We start from the raw sequence: 24,910 nt of genomic DNA, 5'->3' as shown, positions 1-24,910 counted from the left end.
TTTTTCCACACACACACACACACACACACACACACACACACACACACACACACACACTATATTGGCAAAAGCATTGACGTGTTCTCTGGAGTGACGAATCACGCTTCACTGTCTGGCAGTCCGATGGACGAGTCTGGGTTTGGCGGTTGCCAGGAGAACGGTACTTGTCTGACTGCACTGTGAAAAGTGTAAAGTTTGGTGGAGGGGGATTATGATGTGGGGTTGATTTTCAGGAGTTGGGTTTGGCCCCTTAGTCCCAGTAAAAGCAACTCTTAATGCTTCAGCATACCAAGACATTTTGAACAATTTTATGCTCCCTACTTTGTGGGAACAGTTTAGGGACGGCTTGGTCCTGTTCCAACTGCGCACCAGTGCACAAATCAAGGTCCATAAAGACATGGATGAGTGAGTTTGGTGTGGAAGAACTTGACTGGCTTGCACAAAGTCCTGACCTCAAGCCGATAGAACAGCTTTGAGATGAATTAGAGCAGAGACTGCGATCCAGGCCTTCTCGTCCAACATCACTGTCTGACCTCACAAATGCGCTTCTAAAAGAATGGTCAAAAATTCCCCTGAACACACTCCTAAGCCTTGTGGAAAGCCTTCCCAAAAGAGTTGAAGTTGTTATAGCTGCAAAGGGCCAACATGATATTAAACCCTATGGATTAAGAATCGGATGTTGCTCAAGTTCATTTGCATGTGAAGTCCATATATGCTATTTGCACTTCTGGTTAGATGCTAACAGCATTTTACTGGCCCTGTATTTGTATTCTGCACAATGACAATAAAGTTGAATCTAATCTAATCTTATATGTGCTTTGTCGAACCCTGTAGAAAAAGAAGTATGTGGACAGACACTAAAGAATTTCTGTGAGGTGAAAACGCATTGCAGTTCATTTAAAGTACATACCTTTGCATCAGCTTTTTGTGGCTAGTTTGTATTGGGACATGAGCTGTACTTTAACTAAGTCCCCTGCTTAGTTATTGGGACATACACTGAAAATGCTCCTACTTATTATGTCATTACTGTGTTGTAGGTACTGTTTGCCATGAAAGTGTGTGTGTGTGTGTGTGTGTGTGTGTGTGTCTGTGTGTGTGTGTGTGTGTGTGTGTGTGTGTCATTAGTGTATCACGTGCAACAGCTATGACACAAAAAATTATAATACAATATGAATGAATATGCTAATTCTTTCCCCTAAAGATTTCCAAATTATCTTTATTTTTATGCAGGTTATAGGTGTAGTTGTTACCATAACAACAAGAAATGTAAGTTCGTTCAGTGCCTTAAGCTTTTTAATTGCACTGCACAATAAGAACTGCACGAGAAATAACAGGTTTTATGAAATATAATTTTTAAAGCCAATGTTTTTGAATGTCTGGTAAATATTAAATACTGAAGAACAATTCAAATGTTTCACAGTTTTTATATATAGATCCAATCTGTAAAATGATGTTTTTCTAGCACATTTTTGATGCAGGTGTGCCCTGTGACTGAAAATAGCATGTGCAGAATGTACCTGGTCCAAGTCTCCAGTCTATTCAGTCTCTTCAGACTATTCCAGCTATTCCAGACTATTCCAGTTCTTATAAACTTGTATCATTCGATCCGATCAGACAGATTATTTAAAAAGTATTAGACTGCATGTAAATGTGGCTAGTGTACCACCATAAAACACTAACATACCAGTGTCACCGCTGTGCTCATAAGCATGCATAATATACTGTAAAATAAATATGTACAGATAGGGGAAATAAATAATCACTTTTGTGTACACCACATGTTGTTGGACACAATATGTATATCATATGTTTTTGGACATTGCATTGATAAATATGATCAAATGTATTTTTTTTTTAAATATAAACAAATAAATGTACAAAAATAACAAGATTAGTAAAGAAAATCTGAACACTACAATACTTTTTTTCAGATGGTCCTCAATCAACTAAGTCTCAATAATAAACTCAGAATTTCATAATATGATTTGAGTCAGGTGGCTTTCCTAAATAAATTATAGCTGTATGCTTGAGGGTCATTGTCAAAGAGATTCAATTTGCATTTAAATTTCAATACAATTTTATTCAATTCAATTGAATTATTTGTAGGGCACTTTTAACAATAGACATTGTCTCAAAGCAGCTTTACAGAGATAAATCGGTTATAAAGTTATAAAAAAAAAATGTATTCCTTATAATTGTAAGTTTGTCCCTAATGAGCGAGCTTACTGATCACTGTGGCAAGGAAAAACTCCCTGAGATGGCATGAAGAACAACCCTTGAGAGGAACCAGACTCAGAAGGGAACTAATCATCCACCGAATGTCCATTATTTTCAGTTCCATAATTGTTAAGGTGTGCAGTGATGGGTGATTAAATACAAAACTGTTCATGCAACCTGTGCTCCTGAGCCATTGTTGATATTAATTACAGTCCAAATCTATCCTCAAAGTTCTTAAGTTGCCTAGTAACTCCATGTAACTTTTTTCACATTGCATTTCTACCACATGATTGGCTGTTAAGAGATATGTCCAATTGTACAGGTGTTCCTAATAACTGAAAAAAAGAACAGTGAGCGGCTATTTATCACTGGATGTATACTAACTTCCATTCATTGTGTACTGTTAGGACTGTACTGTTATGCTGCCAGATTACTGACAGTAAGCACAAAATCTCTTTCAAATAGCTGACATGAGGCCCTTTTTACTTAGTCACTTGTTTATTGAAATCAAATTGTTTGAGAAAATGGGAAAGGTGCTGAAAGAGAATAGACAATAGCATAGAGGTGTAGGGTTTATTGAAATGTCGTTGATAAGCATTTGTAATCTTGGAAACATGAACCGTGTTTTTGGCTTCTTTCCTGAAACATTCCATTTGAATCTTTGTTCCCATGTCTTATTAAAAAAAAACAAAAGCGTGAGTACGGAATGAACGCAGATTCACATGTCGTTGCAACAAGAAGTAACTCTTAAATGTTTAAACCGGGCATACAACAGACCATAAAATAGTCTTTGTGTCTAAAAAAACAGACTGCGGTGGTCTAAGGAATTCAAAGCGTGCTTTTCAGAGAGCTGTCAGTCATACAAAGGACAAGAGAGATACAGTGTATTTAAGGACTTACATTGTGGAATGCATCGGATAAATAATGTAACTGTAACGGAGCAGGTAAAAGACAAACACAAACATGGCACTGTAACTGAATGGTGTTCTACAGTAAAGAATACTGGTAAAAACATCGGCACAGTCAAATGATATATTTTTGCAGAAGAAATATGTCATCACGTTCAAAATATTTCGGTCAAAGCCTCTCGAATAACAGCGTTTAAATTTGTGCGATGACATACACAAGCAAAGGCAAATTGAATTGCTGAACATAATTTAATTCAGCTGCTTTCGGTTTAACCCTACTCGACTCTTATGTCCCCATGTGCTTAAGGAGAAAAATCTCATCTTTCTAATGGAGCCAGTGGTCATGATAAAGTGTGTGTCTGCTTTGTGATGGTCTCAGTGTATGAGTTTATGAAGGAGGTAAATGACAGCCACATACAGTTGCAATATTTAGAGTATATCTGGAAAAAAGAAAAGAAAAAAGAAACAGGATGAAATATCCAGGAGGCAGAATGTGATATATGGTTGTGAAGTTCATAGTTGGCAAGTAAACAGTGCTATAAAGTGAGAGAAAATGCTCGAGAGGGCTGCAGAGACAAAGTCAGGACACCCTTTTCTGGGAACAGTGAGCACACAATGTTTTATCTCCCCTATGACAGTGTGTACAGTCTCCTGTACAGTGTTTGTATGTGTGAGAGATGACACACACCAGACCCCTACTGCAGCTGGGACCCCCAGTAATAAAAAAAAAAAAAAAAACATGCATATGTTTTTGTTTGATGCAGTGTTTTTCAGTGTGTGTGCATGTACGTGTATGTGTGTGTGTCACACACTTACCTACCTTACTTTAAATAATTTATTAAAGTCAATTGATGGCTTATAATGCATGTTTATTGTCCTAAAGGATATAATGTTTCAAAGGGTTTTTTTTTTTACTTTGCTTCTTGATATATTAATTTACAATATAGATAATGTAGCTGCTTTGCCATCTGACATATCAGTGTTAGTGTAAAAATGGAAAAGAGGTGACTTTCATAAAGCAGGACACACAAATGCAGAGCTGAAGCATTCTGAGTGCTTTCTGTTTCTACCAAAGAACAATTTCCCTCATGAATTTGTCTCAGTCTCACACCCATTTGTATGTGCTGAATAAGTGACGAGACACTTTCAGCACAGACAGTCAAAAGAACATGTAGGGACATGAGTTAGGGGCTTACAGTGACTGAACAATGAGTACAATTTTAAACTATAAATCAATCAATTATATATAAATATATATGTATATTGTCTTTTGAAAAGTGTGCACCATCATTTATGTTAATACTATATAAAGTTGATCTTCTATTAGGTATTGGGGCTCAAAATGTCCTGCACATTTTCAGTATCGGGTCCCGTTTTTTAATATTTAATACACTGCCATGTTCTTCGCTGTGAATTGGTGTTATGTATTTGTGCATGACACAGATCATGCATTCATTATAAGTACGCAAATTAAACCATTGCAGTCATTGTTCCTGTGGCATTGAGTGTTTGGGCAGATGTTTGGTGCATTATACTTGATGTAGTGTTAGTGTTAGTGTTAGTGTCAGTATTAGGTATTGGCCAGTAATAGGAGAACTTATATTGGTATTGTTATGATTATGTCATAATGTGGGATCAGAGCATCCATAGGTTTTAGATTTCCTAAATTGTCTTGTTTTGTTGGAACATCTGGTGGTGGTAATTTGATCTAATTTAGCTATGTATTTTATCTAGAGTTTGCCATACACCCCCTTCCCTTACCGAACATTTCAGTGATAAACATACAGGATTTTTATGCTACTACATGTTGCCCAACAAATCCAAGTTACAGTAACCTTATAAAATGTTCATTGAACTCACTAGTCATTAAGTTTACATTGTCACTGTCTTTTAAAGTGGGATCCTCATACATTTTTGCACAAATAAAACAGTAAATGCTTATATTTAAAAAAAGAATTGGATGACTTCACCACTACTAAATAGTATTTATGGTATATATTACTAACACCGTAGCAGTTTATCAAAAGTATATCATATATCATGTTCTATACACCAGTAAGATTTTTATAAAATTAAAGTCCCCGTCTGTGTGTTGGTGCATGGTCTACTCCAGGTTCTTCTAAACTTTATTTGAAAGCAAGGCTGTACAGGCAAAATATCCCCTGATAAAATACACTCCTGGTATCCCCTAGTATAACCTCTCTTTAGGGCCAGAGTCAGATGTTGCATGAGAACAGCATAGACAGATGTAAAAAGGAGGGGTGAATCCATCTTTTTGAATTATAGTCTTGTGAAAAACAGGGATTTATGATGTAACCTGGTTTTGCAGGTAGTTGGATGTTATTGTGTTATGTCAAAAATAAAGTGATCTGTAGCTCTTTTTTAAAAGAGATTTGCATTTAAAATTGTTTTGAGGCACTATATATCTTGTAGATGTGCTTTTTAATTAAAATGTTCATGCTTTTTTTTAATCCGTCTTACAGATTGATTTGGAGCCAGAGGGAAAGGTGTACGTCATCATAGATTTATCTGGATCGTCCAGTGAAGGTAAGGTAATCCTCTCATCAATAATGATTGCATGAGGATATAAACCACATTGCTTTGCAACCATTAGTTCCAATCGGAGTGACTCAGACTTGAACGGAATGTCTCTGGTTTTTGTTTTGAAGATACTTGCTTATATTACAAAAAAAGCCATTTAAGCGAATTCGATCTGGGACAGTCTTTGATAAATGATGAGGAAGGAGTCAAGACTGGGAGCAGGGCAGCTTCAGTGTTTCAATGCTGAAAAACATGTTTGTTTAAGCCAGACTGGGTGTGGTCTAATTCCAGCTAAATAAGCCATTCCCAACTCACCCAAATCAGCTCCTTGAGGCCATTTCCTATCAGCCCATAGTGCTTCTGGATGGGGATCAGAGACAGCTCAGTTCGAGCTCTTCTCTCCCACTGGAGAAAACATCACATGCTGGTCTCTCAGATGTCTATATTATTCTTCGCTCAGTTACAGTCGACTCACAAAAAAGGCTAATTTTATTTTAGAATGTTCTTCAAATGTAATATATATAGATAATAGATAAAGTATAGATGTAGATATACATTATACATGACCCATGTCACATCTGTTGAAAGTTTTTTTTACTTAACCATTATAAACTACAATTTTACTTCAGTGATAATAAATATTGGCTCCTTCATAAACTATGCATGTTCTTCTTTTATACTGTGCTAGTTGTTTGGTGTGTTTTTTTTGTATATGAAGAATAATAGTCAGATGTTGCTAGTAGGTCTACAGGGCTAGAGCTTCTGGGGTTTTTTTTTGTTTGTTTGTTTTTTTTTTTTTTTGCACATTCAATGTCATTAATAAGAGATCCAAAGTAGAAGTTGCAGTGTTATCTATACGGCAATGCAGCTAGACAACGTGATTGTGCTGAGTGAGATATTGATGAGATAACAAGCATGCTGAATATGGTTTCAGTATGAAAGTTGATACTTTGGAACCTAATCTGTTTGAATAAATTACCATATATGTGGGTTTAATTGGGGTTTCAAAATGAAACCAAAATGTTTCTGATGGCTGTTTTTGATTAAGTGGGCTGAAATGACACCTAGGTTTAATGAAAATGCAAATACCTGACAATATGGACATGTAGGTCTTTCTGCAATTCCAGCCCAGTGCATTTGATTTAAAACTTGCAGTTTTACAGTTTTGGCCAACTTTTTCTAAAAAAAAATCTATGTCTTGTTCTGTTGTAAAATGTTGTAGCAGACCCTCAACCTGGAATTCTTTACAGCTATTCAGGTATGTCGCTCATTTAGTGTTTAAGCTATCTTGTTGTACCAATGACACACATATGAAACTAATCTGTGAGTAAAAATATTAGGTTTCACACATCCCTACATATAAACACATACATATATACACTGCACCTAAGTTATTTGAAGCTTTGCTGTCTGCCTAAAACAAAGAAATAAAAGTGAACTATCTGTACCATATTGAATTTCATAGCATCATATTTTTTCCATTGCATCTTATCATATCGCATTGAATTGCATTGTGTTAAATCAAATCGAAATAAGATCGCACTGCATCATAATGGGGGTGAATTGTATCAAATTGCATTTGGTATCTCCTTCATATGTATCTTTAATATCTCTATGCATCAAGATGTAAATCGCATCGCCAATAGTTATGGAGATGCACATCCCTGGTGTACGCTGCAAGGCCAGGGATACATGTTTGCTTTTACGAGGAAAATAGTGATTTTCTTGTCAAAAGAAACATTTATGTAACTTGTGCTGTATTCAAGTATTATGACACTTTCATCTATATTGAATTATTGAGCAATTTAATTAAGTAAAGTCCCTGAAAGAGGGAAATTTTGATGCGTTATCGACGTGCCGGAAATAGATTTTTCTTCCCGATGAAATTATTGCACTTATTTCCTTATCAGAAAGATTCAAGATGATCACTGAATTTGCATAATGTCATCTTGACATCACCCAACTTTAGCTGCATGTATTTTGAGTAACGCACTGATTAAGCCCAGCATGGCTGAGACAATGTGTGCACTGAGTTTTGGCTTGCTCTTAGTGGCTGTGCTTTGAAATGACTCAGGTGAGCTTGCTTTGACTAATCTCAGATGTTCCTGGTAATGGAGCACCTTTAAGCCGTGGCGTAGGAGTTTACGGCCCGGCAGCGTAAAAACATTCTTTCGAAGTGTCGAAGACTTTGTGGCAGGTCTTGCTACAGTGCACAGCTAAGTGCCTGTCATTGCAACATGCTACTTTTGACATTGCAGGGAGCAGATGACTGAGCATTTAGCATTTCACAACGTAATTTCCTAAAGAAGAAAGAACAAGAGGAGGGGATAGAGAAAGACGATGGTGAAAAGCTGTCACACTAAATTGCTAGAAGATATGTCTGTTTGTGTGTGTATTATAGCTGACAATTTTATATATCCTTTGAATTTCTTTAAAGACATGGATTTTAAATGCATTATGTATGCATTCAAACATCTGAATACTACTTTTGCCGATTAATTTATACTTGCTCCAAGTGTGAATGACATGGGGGTCCATGGGGTGTACACGTTTTGCACTTTACTTGGTTGCTATACAGTAATAATGCATAGGTGAAGTAAAGTACAACATGCATTAGCCTAAAGGTGATTGCTTTCTATAACGAATCAGCCATTACCTCAGTCGATGTGCAGTGCAAAACATAAATATTATCAGCCGCTTTAGTGTTATAGCTATTAAGTCAAACTCGCACAATGTATATTCCAAATCACCAGACCATATTCAGACTCAGATAAACCCTCACTGTTCCACACAATCAGTAGCCTCTATACCCTATGACAAACCGCTAAAAAAGTGATTTTTGATGTGATTTATTTTTTGTATTCAAAAACAAATTCAAAATAAAATATCAAACTGACAATAGTAATCAGACCCCTTGCTATGGAACTCAAAATTTAACTCAGGTACCTTCCATTTTTGAGACGTTTCTACAATTTCATTAGAGTCCACCTAAACATAATTTGTAAAGGTACACACCTGCCTATATAAGGTCAAAGAGCTAAAAATGCATATCAGAGCAAAACTCAATCCATGTGCTGAAAGAAACTCACAGACAGGACAGGCACAGATCCTCAACACGAGACCTTTTTTGCTGCATTGTAAGTTCCCAAGAGCACAGTTGTCCTCCAAAATTCTTAAATAGAAGAATATTCAGGACTCTTTTTAGAGCTGGCTGCCTGGCAAAACTGCACAATTGGGCCTGAATAATAGAGGTGACCAAGAACTCACCTCTGGTCGAGCTCCAGAGAACATGTGTGGAGATTGAAGAAACTTGGAAAAGGTCAGCCATGTCTCTAACACTCTACAGATCTGTGCTTTACAGCAGCATGACCACATGGAATCTTCTCTGCAAAACACATAAAAGCCTGCATAGATATTTCTTTTGTATTTTTTTATTCTGTCGTGTGGAATTGATGGTTGAGCTTCAAGTTTGTCAAATTCACTGTTTAATTAAATATGACATGTAAAAATAATTTAAAATGACAAAACAGTTTTTTTGCTTTCTCATTATGGGTTTTGGTACAACAGTATTTTAGTGCCACGTTAAAATAAAATAAAAAATCTATGATTACGAGATAAAAGTTGTAGTAATACAAGAATAAAGTCGAAATATTTTGAGAATAAAGTCTAAATTATGAGAATATAGTCACAGCAATACGAGGTCACAGAATTGTGAGAAATGTCTCACTGTTTTGCATAAAATCATTGTGGAGGATTTGGTTAAATCATACTTTAGGAAATACTTTGTCTTTTGGTGCATCAGCACAAAGTAAAAATTAGTAAACGGACACTGCAGCGGCTATGTAGGGAACGGAATTTATTAAGAAGAAAAAAAATCAGACCGACATAGAGGAAAATACCTCTGTTGTGCAGTCTGAAATGGCGGCCAGTGGTCGACTCCAAGGATATCAATGGTTACATCTGTGTGCTTTTGAAAGAGGATATGTTTTTTTTCCTCAAGAGACTCAAGAGATTATGATCAAAGTAATCGACCCTGAAGGAGTTGAACATCGGCACACACATTTTTTTCTCAAAATATGATGACTTTATTCTTGTTTTGCCATGATCTTTGTAATGTTTTAATATTTTTTAGACCTAACACTAAATCGCTAAAAAATAGTTTTAAAGCATTTTCTTTGCCTACACTAGGCTGCCTTCCTAGTGTATCCTGGTGGCATCACCAGGCAAGTGAAACACAAATTTCCATTTGACTTAATTATGACATTGTTTATCTTCCTTCTTCCACTGCTCCATGGTCCAGTTCTCATGCTACCATTCCCACTGTAGGTGGTTTCGGTGGTGAACCAGCATACATTCCTATGATGCTGTCCCTGGTTTACTTATGGTCCTTTCTCGGACCACTATTGAAAAGTGCTTACCACTGCAGCCCTGGGACCCCTGGCAATGCTTTGAACCTGTCGTCTAGCCACCACAATTTGCCACTTGCTACTTAATAATTTTTTATACAACTTTATAACCTTTCTGTAAAGCTAATCTGAGACAATGTACATTGTTAAAAGTGCAATACAAATTAAAATGAAGTAAATTGAAATTGAACTGGTCAAAGATAGTCTGGTCCTTACTCTTGACAGATCCCTTGAGAGTTAAGTGGTAGCTCAGTGGTTAAGTCTCTGGGTTACTGGGAGGGATTGGGAGGTTGGGGGTTCAAGCCATAATATTGTCAAGCTGTGGCTTTTGGAGCCTTAAGTAAGGCTATTAACCCTAATTGCTCCAAGGGTGCTGTCTGAATCTGTGCTCTGACCACAGCTTCTCAACATTGCTGGGATATTTAAAGAATGAATTTCACTGTACTATAAAGTACATGTGACAAATAAATATATCTCTTCTATTCTACTGACAGTTGCTACTGTAATTACATATTTTTGTGTGATTGGCGGATTTTCTTACAGCAAAGGATCACTGCAGTCCAGAGTAGCTTTAACTCACCTCCTTTATATCTTGATACAAGATTTCTATTTAATGGTAGTAGTCTTGATGATCCTGAACCCATCTGCAGGATATAATAGGTCACTGAATAGTTTGATAAGTATAATGAGTGATGAAATACCATTTGAAAATCTGTGGGAATATGTGCGTTAGATGTTAGATGCAGCTTTTGGCGCTTCAACCACCATCATCAAAACACCAAATGAGTAGGGCTGTGTATCAGCAAGAATCAGATAATACAATATGTATTACGATACAGGGGATGCGATACGATATGTTGCGATACATTACGATATTGTAAGCAAAGCAATATATTTGGATATTTCTTATTTTAGAAATAAAACATTTTTTTTTTTAATCAGATGCATTTGCATTAATGACATTTAAAATAACATAATGCCACAAAGTGCAACTACGAAAGCTCATGTTTTCCTCAGCTTTTGAATGCCATTTGAACATTTTCCCACCTGAAAAACAAACTGCACATAAACAAAACATATAAAGCTATTACTTTGGCATAAGTAATACCCATAATAATTTTAAAGGTAAAACCAGGAAACGTTAGTGGCGTGCTTTTTTGCTAGTACTTCCCGTCACTGTTTAAGTTCAGAGATAAGGAGGCCGCTATCTATCTAGAAGTTGGAATATAATCTCAAAACAAAACAACTGCCATGAATCTTGTAAGAATTTTAAGAATTCTTTTAAATAGCGATATTGTGTTTTTGAAAATCAGTATTGCCAAGTAAAATATCGCGATACTTATGTGTATCAATATTTTTTTGCACCCTTACAAATGAGAGTACATGAACAAGGCTTAACAGTGTCCTTAATTTCTGGAGCCTTGTAAAATATACGCCAAGGCACAATGAACTTATATTTAACCATTAACATCTGGAGTGGCGCTCCATGTTTTATATATTACTTCATCATTTAGAAATTATTTGGTGTTGAAATATGCGGCTTAATGGAAAACTGTAAATACACAATTCAGCAGTAAAACGATAAACCATTTTTCAGCAAATGTTTTGGATTTGTATTCATTCAAGGCTGATGTTAGTCATGCTATAAACAGCAGGCCCACAACTTTCAAACAAGATCCTACGGCCAATTATGATTTGTTATTCGGTTTCAACACCAATCAAAAGTCTGTTCATGCAGCAGCAGGTTTATACTATATACATGTCATAAAAAAAAAAGATATGAAACATTTACACGAGTATGTTTTGATTCATTTATGTATGCTGCTCTGCATAAGGGTGCCAAATGCCTTAAATGTAAATACACTCAATGAAATTGGGGCATTTGTATTGCCTGCCAAGCTCTTTAAAACGAGCAAAAAGGGCATGGACTTTTAATTTATTATGCCATCTGTGCAAGACACAAATGGCGCAGTAAAAGTAGTCAAGGGTAAAGAGGTATATCGTGCCTGTTTCAAAATGAACTTTATTTTGTGCAAAAGCATTTAGAGGCAATGTCTGGGCTACAGGGCTGCTGGCTGCCTGCCTCGAATCAGTTCTGCTCAGCATCAACACACCACACACACACACACACACACACACACACACACACACACACACACACACACACACACACACACACACACACACACACACACACGTGTGGATGATGAGAGATATGCCTGTGACAAGTTGGAGACACAACAGAACAACGAAGTCTATCAAACAAGTCACCGAATAGATACTCGCATACATTATGAAGCTTTCAACCTGAAGGTTACAATGACTATAAATATTTTTTCTTTTTCTTTAGATGACGCGATGTTGCTTGCAGCAGATAATTAGAGCACAGCAAAAGCAGAGGATGGGACTAGAACCGTAAACCGTTATCGCAAGCTAGTTCTTAATAAAAGTGATTTTCAAGACACGTCAGCTTACAATTCAATTCATGTTGAATAGATGCTTAATTTCAAAGGGTTTATGTTAACTGAATGTGACTGAGTCATCATCAGACTTGAGCATGCTTCTATAACTCACTCTTTCACTTTCTGAAAACCATATGGAGCTGTATAGTGTATGCGTGTCTGTATTCGTGCTAGAGCACGAGCTGCAGCTGAGTCCTCGTGCCACAGGATCTGCTCTCCCCTAAACTCTGCTGTTGGTTTCAAAGAGAACCGTGGAAGGGGTGAAAATGGATTTCCTGCAGAGAGCATAGATCACATACTGAGACAAGATAAGCAAAGCGTCTGCTCAAACTTCGAAAGCTACAGAATCACACTCCCGGTATGAGTGAAATGTATCATGCAAAGATAACAGTGTACAGAAATACTGTAATGCCTCAGTATGGCAAAGATGACAAAAGAAAGACAAAAGAATTAATGATGGCGAACGTTGCGATTTAATGAAATAAATAAATGCATGTGTGGAAACATATCATACTTACTGAGAACAGTTTGCATATTTTCCGTGCTGCTAACAAAACAAAAAAAGACCAGATAGTCTCAGTTGAGGCAGTGCACATGTGGCGTGTGTGGTCACTTGAATTTCCGGCGTGCAGCACGGAGACCAGGTGAAGATGGATGGCGAGCAGATTGACACTGAACTGGTAGCCAAAAAAACGCTACCTCTTTTATATGCCGATATTTCAGCTTTTAGCTCACCAAGACTGAGAAGAGAGATTTGCTCGATTTGCTCATTTTAAAGATTTGCTTGATTTGCTAAATTAAAGTTGCTACATCACATGGCAATATGACAAATCTGTAACAGATTTTACTGATTCTGGGTTGTAAGAAAGAGAAGATTAATTTTTGCCCTGCCGCTTTCCTTTCCTAATGCACGTCTTTTCTTTATGCCAATGCGTAGCCAGTGCACACTCGCGAATTGGTGCGCCTTCAACTGGCAACCTGCACTTTCCCCACACACATCCCCATGCCTTCAGTTCTTCCAGGCATCTCTCCATAAAGTGGACTCATGATACCATTTATTATATCATGACATTTTTCCAAAATTGTGCAGCCATAGAAGGCATGTTAAACAGGTACTTTACCAACTATAGCTGATTGTTCCGATCCTCATGCCGCCATTGATAAGAGCTTCTACATTTAAAAAAAATGGACAATATTGCTATGTTATGACAAATGACAAAAGAAAAGCCACACAAATATAAATACAAAAGAAAGCTTGAGATAAATTAGCAAATGCCATTGGAAGATGATAGCTGTCAGGCTTAATAGGATATTATAAGCAGTCAAAGCACTAAGCTGGTGCATGACTAATATGCACAATGGGTCAAGCTGCAAAACAGATGTCGATGCATGAAATTTTTTTATCTGTGTGATATTTTTTTTTGTCTCAAATCTAACCACGAAGGGAGCTGTTTATTTCAGTGCAGCTGTTGACACCAGTGCCATGGTGCTTATGCACTGTGGTCTTGTAAGAACAGCTGGCCACAACCTTGACATGTTGTGTTTCACGCTTCACATGATGCCCACCCAGGCGACCTCAGCATCGTCATGACACCTCCGAATGTCATCCTTAATCAGATCATCCAGATGAAAATGTCTTACATTGTTCTTGACATTAAATATCATGCTTGTTTAGTTGTAATTAAGATTTTAACAAATGTTAGTAGTGTTTGATGCCAGTGTTATATATGAGCATGCAATGCTAATGAAGTCGAAAGCTGTATACTTCATTTCAGCCTGATACTGCAATTTTCCTAATAGATTTTTTTTTCTTATCAATCACATACACTCAGTACCCCATAATAACAAAGTGAAAACAGAATTCTAGAAATGTCTGTACATTTTTTTAATAAAAACTTTTAATATTAAAATATGTACATACAGTATCTTACAAAAGTAAGTACACCATTCACATTTCCGTTTGTATGTTCTTAAGGGACTTTAGAGTAGTCAATGTGCAGCTTGTATAGCAGTATGGATTTCTGCTCTCTAAAAAGAACTCAACATACAGCCATTATTGTCAAAATAAATGGCAACCCTAAATGAACATGTCAAAACTGTGTCCAAAGTGTTAATATTTTGCGTGAGAACAATCATTTTCAAGCACTGCCTTAATCCTCCTGGGCATGAAATTCACCAGAGCAGGATTTTGCTGGGATCCTCTTCCACTCCTCTATAATGACATCACTGAGCTGCTGGATGTTAGACACATGGTGCTTCTCCACTTTACGCTTAAGAATGCCCCACAGGTGCTCAATAAGGTTCACGTCTGGAGACATACTTGGCCACTTCGTCAGCTTCAGCTCCTTCAGCAAGGCAGTTGTCATCTTGGCGGTGAGTCTGGGTCGTTATTATGTAGAAAAAAGGGGAAGCATCATGTTCTGCTTCAAAATGTCACAGTACACGTTGGAATTCATGTTTCCCTCAATGAACCACAGCTCACCAGTAGCAGCAGCACTCATGCAGCCCCAGACCATGATGCTAGCACCACCATGCTTGACTGTAGGCAAGACACAATTTTCTTGGTATCTGTTATTTAAAGCCAGTTTCTGTGAGGGACGCGTCTGTTGTGAGCATTATGCGACGCCCAGGAACTCCCATTATGGGGCCCTGAGTCAGAACCTGGAATCTTTCCACACGCGGGGCTTACTGCATGACCTTGATTGTACGGAGTGGATTGCCCCTCCGAGAAAACCCCTGGGTTTGAGCCACCACTGAAGGGGTTTCATGTGAAGGAGGCCACATTGGACGCTGCTGCCATCAGACCCAGCAGTCTCTGAAACTGCTTTGCAGTGAGTGACTGGCCTTCCCTCACTCTATTGGCGGCCACGAAGATGGACTCAAGGCGAGCAGGGGACAAATGTTGATAGGTGGTTCTCTGTGATGGAGAAAGCACACTCTTTTTGGCATTCAGCCTTTAGGTGGGCAAGGACGACATCTTAATGCCAGACCACCAGCTGCTCTGATTGAGCCAATATCAACCAATCGTTGAGGTAATTTTTACTGTGGACGCCTCGAAGCCTCGGCGGGGCCAGTGCCGCATCCACACACTTTGTGAAGGTGCAGGGTGAGAGTGAAAGACCAAGCGGAAGGACCTGATATTGGCTTCGGCCCTGACAGCAAACCCTAGGAACTTCCTGTGAGCTGGAGGGATAAATACATATAAGTATGCATTCCTCAGAACTATGGTCACAAACCAGTCCTTAGTCTCTGGACACGACCTGCTTCAAGGTCAGCATCTTGAACCTGTGTCTCAAAACGCGCGGCTCTGCTGACGCAGAACCAGAATAGGACGCAACCCACCGTTTTTTTTTTGGGAACTATGAATTACCGGCTGTAGAACCCGGACTCTCTGTCTGATGGAGAGACCACCTGGATGGCCACCTGCCTCAAGAAAGTGTCCACTTTCTGTTTTATGACCAGAGCCTGGACACCTCGGTGTGCAGGTCTGGGAAGACAAGGCAAGCCCTGTCGCGGATAAAGTTTGGAAGGTTAAGGAGGTTAAGTCAAACTTACTAGGCGGAAGAGCCTTCTGCTGATCGGCCGGCTAGTTGATCTCGAGCTTGGCAACGGCACCTCTAAGAGCTCTTTTGAAAAGAACTGCCTGAGGAGTAATCTCAGGGGGCTCGCAGCTGTAAGAAATATTTACAGACATTTTTAGAATTTACTTTTCACTTTGTTATTATGGGGTATTAAGTATAGATTAATGAGAAAAAAATTTTTTTTATAATTTAATAATCATTTGAATAATACATTTAAATGATTGTAATGTCAGCTTACAACATAACAGCATTGAAAAAAGTGAAGAGGGTCTGAAAACTCTCAGATTGCACTGTGTATATTTGTATGTGTTCCAGGCTTTCATTCAGGTGAGAGATTTGGCAATCATTTTTGTGTAGTGCCTTTATCATGATCCACTTGGCTGGCACTGAGGTTGCTGTTCCTGGTCCATTGCATTTCATTTTATTGCATTTTGGCGCTGGTACCAAGTCTCCATTTATTATACTAATAGAGAAAAGAATTTTAGGAGCACTCCAAGTTCAGAGTAAAATCACGTAAGGAGTAAAATCCATTTATGAGCATGCTGCATTTATTTAAGCTACGCAAAAAAGTAGCAGAATCTGCACAATAATGTCCAACACATTCGTTCTCTATCAAACTGTAAATGTAAATATTTTATGCTGCCTTTTTTTATTATTCTCTTTTATTCTATTTACATTAGAACAAACTGTATGTCCTCCTCGTATTAATCCCTTATAGTGTTGCTCATTAACTTGCACTTTCATAATCACACACACACTCATCACCTGTGTTTATGTACAGCAGTCCGTGCCTGCCAGCCCCAGGGTAACACTGACTAAGGCTTTTTTTGTTCAAGTGTGTTTATAAAGTACATGTGTGCAGGAAGGCCTATGTGTGTGTGTGTGTGTGTGTGTGTGTGTGTGTGTGTGCATGTGTGCGTGTGTGAATATGAAGTGTATCTTGATATCTTGTCTTCATAATTTTGAAGTGGCTTTGAAACCTATTAATCATTAGAGTTTCACTGTGTGAATCAAACTACACATGAGAATGAAAACCACCATAGCATACACTGTGTGTCTGTGTTCAGCAAGAGTCATGTCAAACACAAACACACACACACACACACACACACACACACACACACACACACACACACACACACACACACACACACACACATTTATGTGTTTTGGCAGGCCTGCAGTGATCAGCTGATCGGCTGCCAAACAGAGACTGCATGTCTGCATGGTGTTCAGGCAGAAAGACATGCAATACCAGGGGGTCCCCAAAATACGGCCTGCCCCCACATATCGAACAGCTTTCTGAACAATGGATATTAATATAACAAATATTTGGAAATTTTATTTAAAATACATATATTATACTTGAATCAATGATTGCTGAACTATCGCCAATCGGCAAAAATCAATACCGAAAGTTTTTCTGTTGTCCAGTCTGTCTTCTGGTCTAAATTTATGAGAGCGACCTCTAGAGGCGAATCACTGACTCCACTGTTTATTTGTTGTTGCACGAGAGGCTGTGCGCTGCACGGTGAGTGCTATTATTTATTTATTACTTATATATCCATTTAAAAAATTTGGTTGATTAATTGTTTATCTGTTAGTGCATTCCAACCTAGTTATCAGTATCAGTAAAAAGGTAATAACATAGCCTAGCTAACATAGCTTAGATTCACCCACCAACCATAAGCATATGCATAGGTAAGTAAATGTTTGGAATTCAATAGCAATGAATATATAAAAAAATTTCATTATGATAGTAATAATACTCATTTAATAGGCTATACATCTATTGAAAGAAATCCTTGTTTGTCTGTATGGTGCCAAACTAAATAATTAATTATTCCATCATTAGGAGACATAATAAATACATTTTAAATCATTATAAAATCTCCCCAGCAATACTGGTATTCACTCCAGCCCATGTACCATAATTTCCGGACTATTAAGCGCAAATATAAGCCGCACCCACTGAATTATACAAAGATTTTTATTTTGAACCTAAATAAGCCGCACCTGTCTATAAGTCTACACTGAAACTAATGAACTTTACACAGGCTTTGACGAAAGACAGTGTCTGTTACACGGTGTAACGGGTGAAATATGTTGTGGCTCCTTTAAGAGCAGAGCAGCATTTTGGGAATAGCCTGCCGCTGCATTTTCCCGGTATTACTGCATGTGTGCAAGACCGAGGAATATGTTCTTATTATTTTCTGATGCTCATTTCTAAGTTTCTTTGACTAACCTGTAACGCTGTTGCCAAAAAAAATAAAAAAGCACGAGTTTTGGAAACCTGTCTGCGCTTATATGATTTCTCTTGCAACTGGAGTTAGCGAGCTCTCCCTTCACTCAGACTCAACTCGTTACAACGGCTTGTATCTAAACAGTAGCCTACCAAAAAAGTCATTGTTCACAGTCTTCCTCCTTCGTTTTACAACTATTACTCTCGAGAGTTTATCTTTTGGCATCTTTGTGCGTTTAAAAAATCACCACCAGTGGAAGTTTTTCTCCCGATGCCGTGCAGCTCAGAACACAGGTGAAGTGCGTTTTTTCGTTTCCGTTCAGGAATTTCATTGGTCTAATGTTATGTCGCTCAGTTTTTTGGATTGAAGCTTGTGAAACCGGAAAAAAAACAGGAAATATTTATAAATTAGCCGCTTCGTTGTTTAAGCCGCGGGGTTTAAAGCGTGGAAACAAAGTAGCGGCTTATAAAATACGGTAGTTTTTTGTTACCAACCCAGCTCCCCATTAAAAAAGGACAAATTATGTGACCCTCACAGAAAAAAGCTTGAGCAACCCTGCGCTATGCTATGATGAAAATGATGATTAGTGTAAATATGAGCCTTCAAAAAATACTGTAATGGTTTATACTGCATCTGTTTGCATTTATGCATTATTTATATATTCTACGCTTTTTCTTGTATACATTTTCTTCAATAACAATTTAAAATATGAGCCAGGTTAAAGTTTTGGGTAGTGCTCATAGATCAGAATAGGTAAAAAAAATTAAACAGATCACTTTGTCTGTAACTGTGAAATCTCCTTGGATTTTATAGTCTGTAGAATTTATACAGAGAGGTGTAAAAAAAAAAAACAGACAAACAACAAAAAAAAAAAAACATCCAGTGAATGACAGTTCTCTGGCTGCTTTCTGATGAGAGCGGTCAGATGAGACTAGCCAGACCAGTTTGAGCTGAGTGACTGACACTGAGCTGACATGCTTTACAGCAGCGGTGAGCAGAAATGAATCTCAGAATGCTCAATATGTCAAGCCATTTGGGCAAATAGGCTACTACAGCTGAATTCAAGACCCTGTCAGCTAAGAACCATAATCTGAGTGGATATAGGCTCACCAAAAAAGACTAGTAAGTTTGTTAATTGTTACTGTAACGGTTAGTTGTGTGTTAGTCGTCAAATAGACTTCACATTTACCTGATACATTGCCCTAATTTTTATACTTTTCTAACATTTCGAAGTTTTACACCTTATTAGAAACTCACTCCAATTGTCAGAATGGCTACAGTAAGTCAGATAACCACTCTGTACAATTGTGGTGATCTGAAAAGCATCTCAGAATGCACAACATGAGCGTTGAGGTGGTTGGACTTCAACAACAGAAGATCATGTCAGGTTTCACTTATGTCAGGTTACACTTCTATACAAAACTTACCAAAACAGTTAAAGTCTAGAATTTTAGCCTGGTATGATAAGTCTGGATTTTTGCTGGGGCAGATAGATGGTGGCCCTAGAATTTGGTGCCACCAGCATGATCCATGAACCTAACCATAAACCGAAAGATGTAATTATATCAACATCGACTAAAATCTCAGAGGACCATTTTTAATCTATTCCTTCTTGTGGAATCCATGTCATGTAGAACAGAGACTGTTAAGAATGCAAAAGTCCCAGTATTAATGTTCCTAATAAAGTCCTCAGTTTTTTCCCACTTATGTGCAATTGTGTCCTTGTGTTATCTTATTTTATTTCTAGACTTTAATTTGTATGATATCCATGGGAGAACTCAGTTGAAGTGTAAAAAAATCATGTATTCAACATATAGCAAGCTGACTAGACACTTATGCTACATTCAACATGCATTCTCTTGTTCTAAAATTGTAAACAAATTCTCTGTGTTGTATAATGTTGCATGATTTATTGGTGGTTGAAAATTCAATTTGTACTTCAGAACGTTTTGCTGATCAATTTATTAGGAATTAAAATGTATGCGCTAAAATGTCCATGATGTACGCTTTTTAAACGAGCAAGATTTGTGACCTTTTGTGTTGTAATCTGTCGTACAAACTCAACCTTCAAACAAACCTGTAAACACTGTTGTAGGTTAATTACATGTTTGCACCAGATGACCATTAGAATCATAGCCTACTCTCGGCTGTCTCATCCGCAGTGTGGACTTATGCCAAGTTTGATTTATGCAGCAATAAATAGCACAACGACTGTTTGATTACAATATACTATTATTTGCTTCAGAAATAAAGCTAATTCGGTTGTATTTCCTATATGTATATGTACAAATATTCTGTAAAGGTCTAGTGAGGCTGTTTTTAAGAGCCCAGTAATCTCACAAGCTAGCAATAAAGACATCAACAAACATGGAAATGTCAGCGACTCAGAGATATAATGGATTACCTGGTATCACACTGAGGGAGTGGGTGTAATCTCAGCGAACAAACACAGCAGTGCTGAACAGTAGCAGTGGTTTGTGTGTATAGTTGGGATGGTAAGATTCACCAATTTGCATCAGCATAAAAGTTAACGATGTGTTGCTTCGATTTAAAAAACGTGCATCGGATAAAAGTTCGCATTTGTATTGTGAAGCATAGTTTTTAATGTTTGCATCGATAAAAAAAATCAATTTATTTGTATATAGTTATTAATAAATGTGCTATAATTTAAATGCTTAGATTTAAAACATGTGCATCGGATCCAAGTTGGCATTTGTATTGTGAAGCATAGTTTTTAACGTTTGCATCGGTAAAAAATAATAATAATAATAATTTGTATATAATTATTAATAGATATGCTATACTTTTATTACTTAGAATGTGACTAATAATTTTTGACTAATATTTGATATGTTGATTAATAAACTGTTTCTCAAGCGCATTTTCTCAGCACCACTGCTGCTAAGTATATTTGACGCGTCACACTACGGAGACCGAGGCATGTCCTGAGAGTCACATAGAATATACAGTAGATAAACATGGCAGAGGTAGAGCTGCAATCTGGTTTTATTTCATTTTTATTCTTTAGTTTTTTATGATTTGCTGTCTGTCTGAACCAAAGAAATAAAACTCTGTACATATTGAATTGCAGAGCATCATATTTTTTTCCATTGAATCGTATTGCTTTGAATCGCATTGTGTTGAAGCGGATCGCACTGCATTGCAGTGGGGGAATTGTATCGTATCGGTAACTGCTTTAATGTAATCCTTAATGTAGCATATTGTGGGCTATGCACCGAAATGCGAATCACATCGGCTTCGGTTATGGAGATATAGAGAGCATATACCTAGGGTATAGATTCAGAATATGATTTTTTTATTATCTAAAGTGGTTTAATATTATATGGGGTTTTGCTGTTGTGTGGTAACAAGTTATCCTGATCTGTTTTGGCACAGAACCAAAAAAATTACCAGTTTCCATATTGATTTATTGTGCAATAAAACATAGTTAATCTGTATGGGACGCAGCACACATGTTTGGCCTAATCCAATGTAGTGTACATCACTTCTCATTTTTTCTACATACTGTATTTGTTTTTCTTTTGTTTTCTCTCTTTCTCTCTCTCTCTCTCTCTCTCTCTCTCTCTCTCTCTCTCTCTCTCTCTCTCTCTCTGTCCACACATATTTTATATGAACAGTGTGTGTATCTAGCCTTCAGCATACAGTGTGTCCCAAATATCTCTATGCCAGATGGTAAGATAAAAGAGTTGGCTTGCTGTTGTGCTTGTATCTTCATTATGTCATCCGCAGTTTGTCTGACCCACCGGACCATGCACATACTCTCTTTCTTTCTTTCTTTCTTTCTTTCTTTCTTTCTTTCTTTCTCTCTCTCTCTCTCTCTCTCTCTCTCTCTCTCTCTCTCTCTCTCTCTCTCTCTCTCCCTCTTTCTTTCTCAAATGGCTTTAAAATGATCTGAGCCTTCCAATGACCTTCACACACCTGTAAGTTAAACTCCTGAGACACGACTGTCCTAAACCTGCTGTATCAGGACTGTGTCGCAATGGCATAGAAAGGGACAGATGCATTGCATTTTAAACCTCTCCAGACTTGAGGAGTAAGTCTGCATCGTAAGCAGTTAATAAGCTTCACTGTACGGATTGAAACCCATTGGTGGGCATTCTACAAAAACAGATAGGCGAGAGTGAAGTGTGTGTGTGTGTGTGTGCGTGCATAACTTTTAGAGAGTTACGAAACGCTTTATTGCATCTCTGTTGACAAACAAAGAATTTTAAGGTGAATGACGATGTGATTAATACGCATTGTCTTTCACCAACTCGCAGAGAGAACCCAAGGGGGCATGGCGGAGGCTGTTGCCAGGCACCCTTTGCTTGTTGCTAGGTGATGCTTGCATTGACGGGCCAGAGGGGTAAACTTGAGGACATGGCGTGCATGCAGAAGAAGAGCCTCGCATGTGTCCTGATTTTATTGGCTAAAGCCGGTGGACACACACTTGCAAGTCCTTTGAAGTGGACACACACTTTCAATTACTTTTCAAGTTGGCCTTTGAATCCATCCAACAGTTTCCTCTTTTGTTCCTGTTTTGTCATTTGATCAGAGTTGCACCATGGGGCCCAAAAGTCTTAGGTCCACTCCCAAGAACCGCTTCTTATGGCGCTCACTCAAAATTTAGCAAAAGTTTTTAAATTATTTTCAGGAACTTATGACTTTTATTCTCTACATGTTGAGTGATATTATCATCCCGTCTGGTAACAGTTCAGCATTTTCCCTGTTGCTGTCTAATAGTCATTAAAAATCATAAAGCAGGCTTTCAGTGTTCATAAATATTAATTCACTTGCTAATGGCCTGCATAATGAAAACAGACACATTTTGCACATCACTATAAGCAGACGTTTTCATTTAAAACCTGCCATTTGTAACCTGTTGCTCTTTCAATTCTAAGCAGAAATTTGCTGATTCATTATTTAATATCATGAAAGCCAGAGCTAAATCAGCTGCTTGCAATTCTAAAGGCTTGCATTCTCAATAATTTTGTGCTTTTTGAATGAGGTGTTGGGAGATTGGAAGGACATATTAAGGATTGAGGAAAACAATGATTTCCTTTTCAGAAAGCAAAGCTATCACTATTTTATAGTGGTTTTGATTTCTAAACTAAATTCAATGAAATCTGAATATCTTGCTGTACACAATTTATTTCAGGTTTTTTTTTTTACTCTTTTTTTCACATCATTTTTACCATGTACAAATGATCTATTTAATATACAGTGGAACCTCGGGTTACGAGTTTAATTGGTTCCATCACTTTACTCTTAACCTGAAAAGCTCGTATCCCGATACAAATTTTCCCATAAGAATGAATAGAAACTTCGGTAATTCGTTCTGGACACCCAAAAAGTGTTTCTTAAAAAAAAAATAACGCCAATATTCACTAATATTATTTACTTTTAACATGTTATATTGAAATCGTATCATATAAAAACATATAAACATATAAAAAATAAATCTTTAAATGGTACCTTACCTTTAAGAAGTCTCGCTGCGTGCATGAGGGAGACGACGTCCGTAGAAGCGGGAGGAGGGAGAGTTATTGTTTGGAAGGAGAATTTCCATCAGGCTACTTTGTTGGCGGCATGGTGATAGGAATACGTACAGTATTTAAAGTTCAGTAAATCCACACTGTTAGAGCGACGAGCGGATGTGTATGTGCTGCACGAGAGCGCAGCGAGAGCACGTGGCGATACGTAAAAAACTAACCTGCCTGCGATTTTTCCGTGCGCAACGCTCGTATCCTAAAAAATTTCTCGTAACTAGAGGCAACATTTTTTATAAACTGTAACCTGAATTATACGTATGCCGGGGCGTTCGTAACCCGAGGTTCCACTGTATCTATATAATATATATTTACATTTTTAAACAAACAAAAATTTTTTAAACAAAATTTTCAAAACAAAAAGGCAATTTTGTGTTTTATTTCATGCTAGGTCGGTTCCTAGGGGGAATCGGCTGCACAGATCGTGAAGAGCACTCTTTGAGGAGAGTGCTCCCGGCCCTTGTGGTTCTGGCCCGCTTTCGCTGAGGCAAAGCGGTGTTTAAGGACATAGGGCTTGCAGCCGGTCCAGCATTCTGTCACAAGGTTTGGAAGCATGCCTTTCTCCGCCTCACTTCCTCTGAGGGGTGGATGCTCTGCGAGCTCTCAGAGACAGGGCATCTTAAGAGATTGCAAGGGCCATTGGCCGGTCCATCGCCGCTCTTGTGTCTACTGAAAGGCATTTGGTATCTTCCTCATCGCTCCAACCACAACCCTGCACCTCCAGCATCGTGAGGTGCAAAAAGCAGAGCGTCGCGACTCGCACTCCCCCTGCTAGGGATCAAGGCGAAGCCCTGTGAGCTGACTGGACTAAGGGCAGTCACCTTCAATAGACCATCTGGGGACTCCCCTGGGAAGGGCGCTGTGCACCTCAGTATACAGTCCCCGCCCCACCCCAGCGCCTGCAGGCAGCTGGTCTGTTAACCCTGCCACCAGGGCGTAGCTCTAGGCATTAGAGCTCATTAGCGATCTGCCCGATGTGTCTTGACGAGTTCTTTGAGTCTTG

The 24,910-nt window shown here is 38.1% G+C and overlaps 1 protein-coding gene across 2 annotated transcripts in view; it reads left to right on the top strand.

The window, feature by feature from the left end:
* prkceb (protein kinase C, epsilon b) overlaps positions 1 to 24,910 on the top strand; it is a 90,299-nt gene that overhangs the window by 17,899 nt on the left and 47,490 nt on the right. For both annotated transcript variants that reach the window (XM_046870940.1, XM_046870933.1), the window contains exon 2: positions 5,609 to 5,672. In XM_046870940.1, coding sequence (XP_046726896.1) covers positions 5,609 to 5,672 — 64 coding nt within the window. The remainder of the gene's footprint in view (positions 1 to 5,608; positions 5,673 to 24,910) is intronic.

Source organism: Silurus meridionalis, chromosome 2 (genome assembly GCF_014805685.1).
Source record: "Silurus meridionalis isolate SWU-2019-XX chromosome 2, ASM1480568v1, whole genome shotgun sequence".
Classification (NCBI taxonomy): Eukaryota; Metazoa; Chordata; class Actinopteri; order Siluriformes; family Siluridae; genus Silurus; species Silurus meridionalis.
The sequence above is the reverse complement of the archived record's forward strand: the minus strand, read 5'-3'. Positions and strand labels throughout refer to the sequence as shown.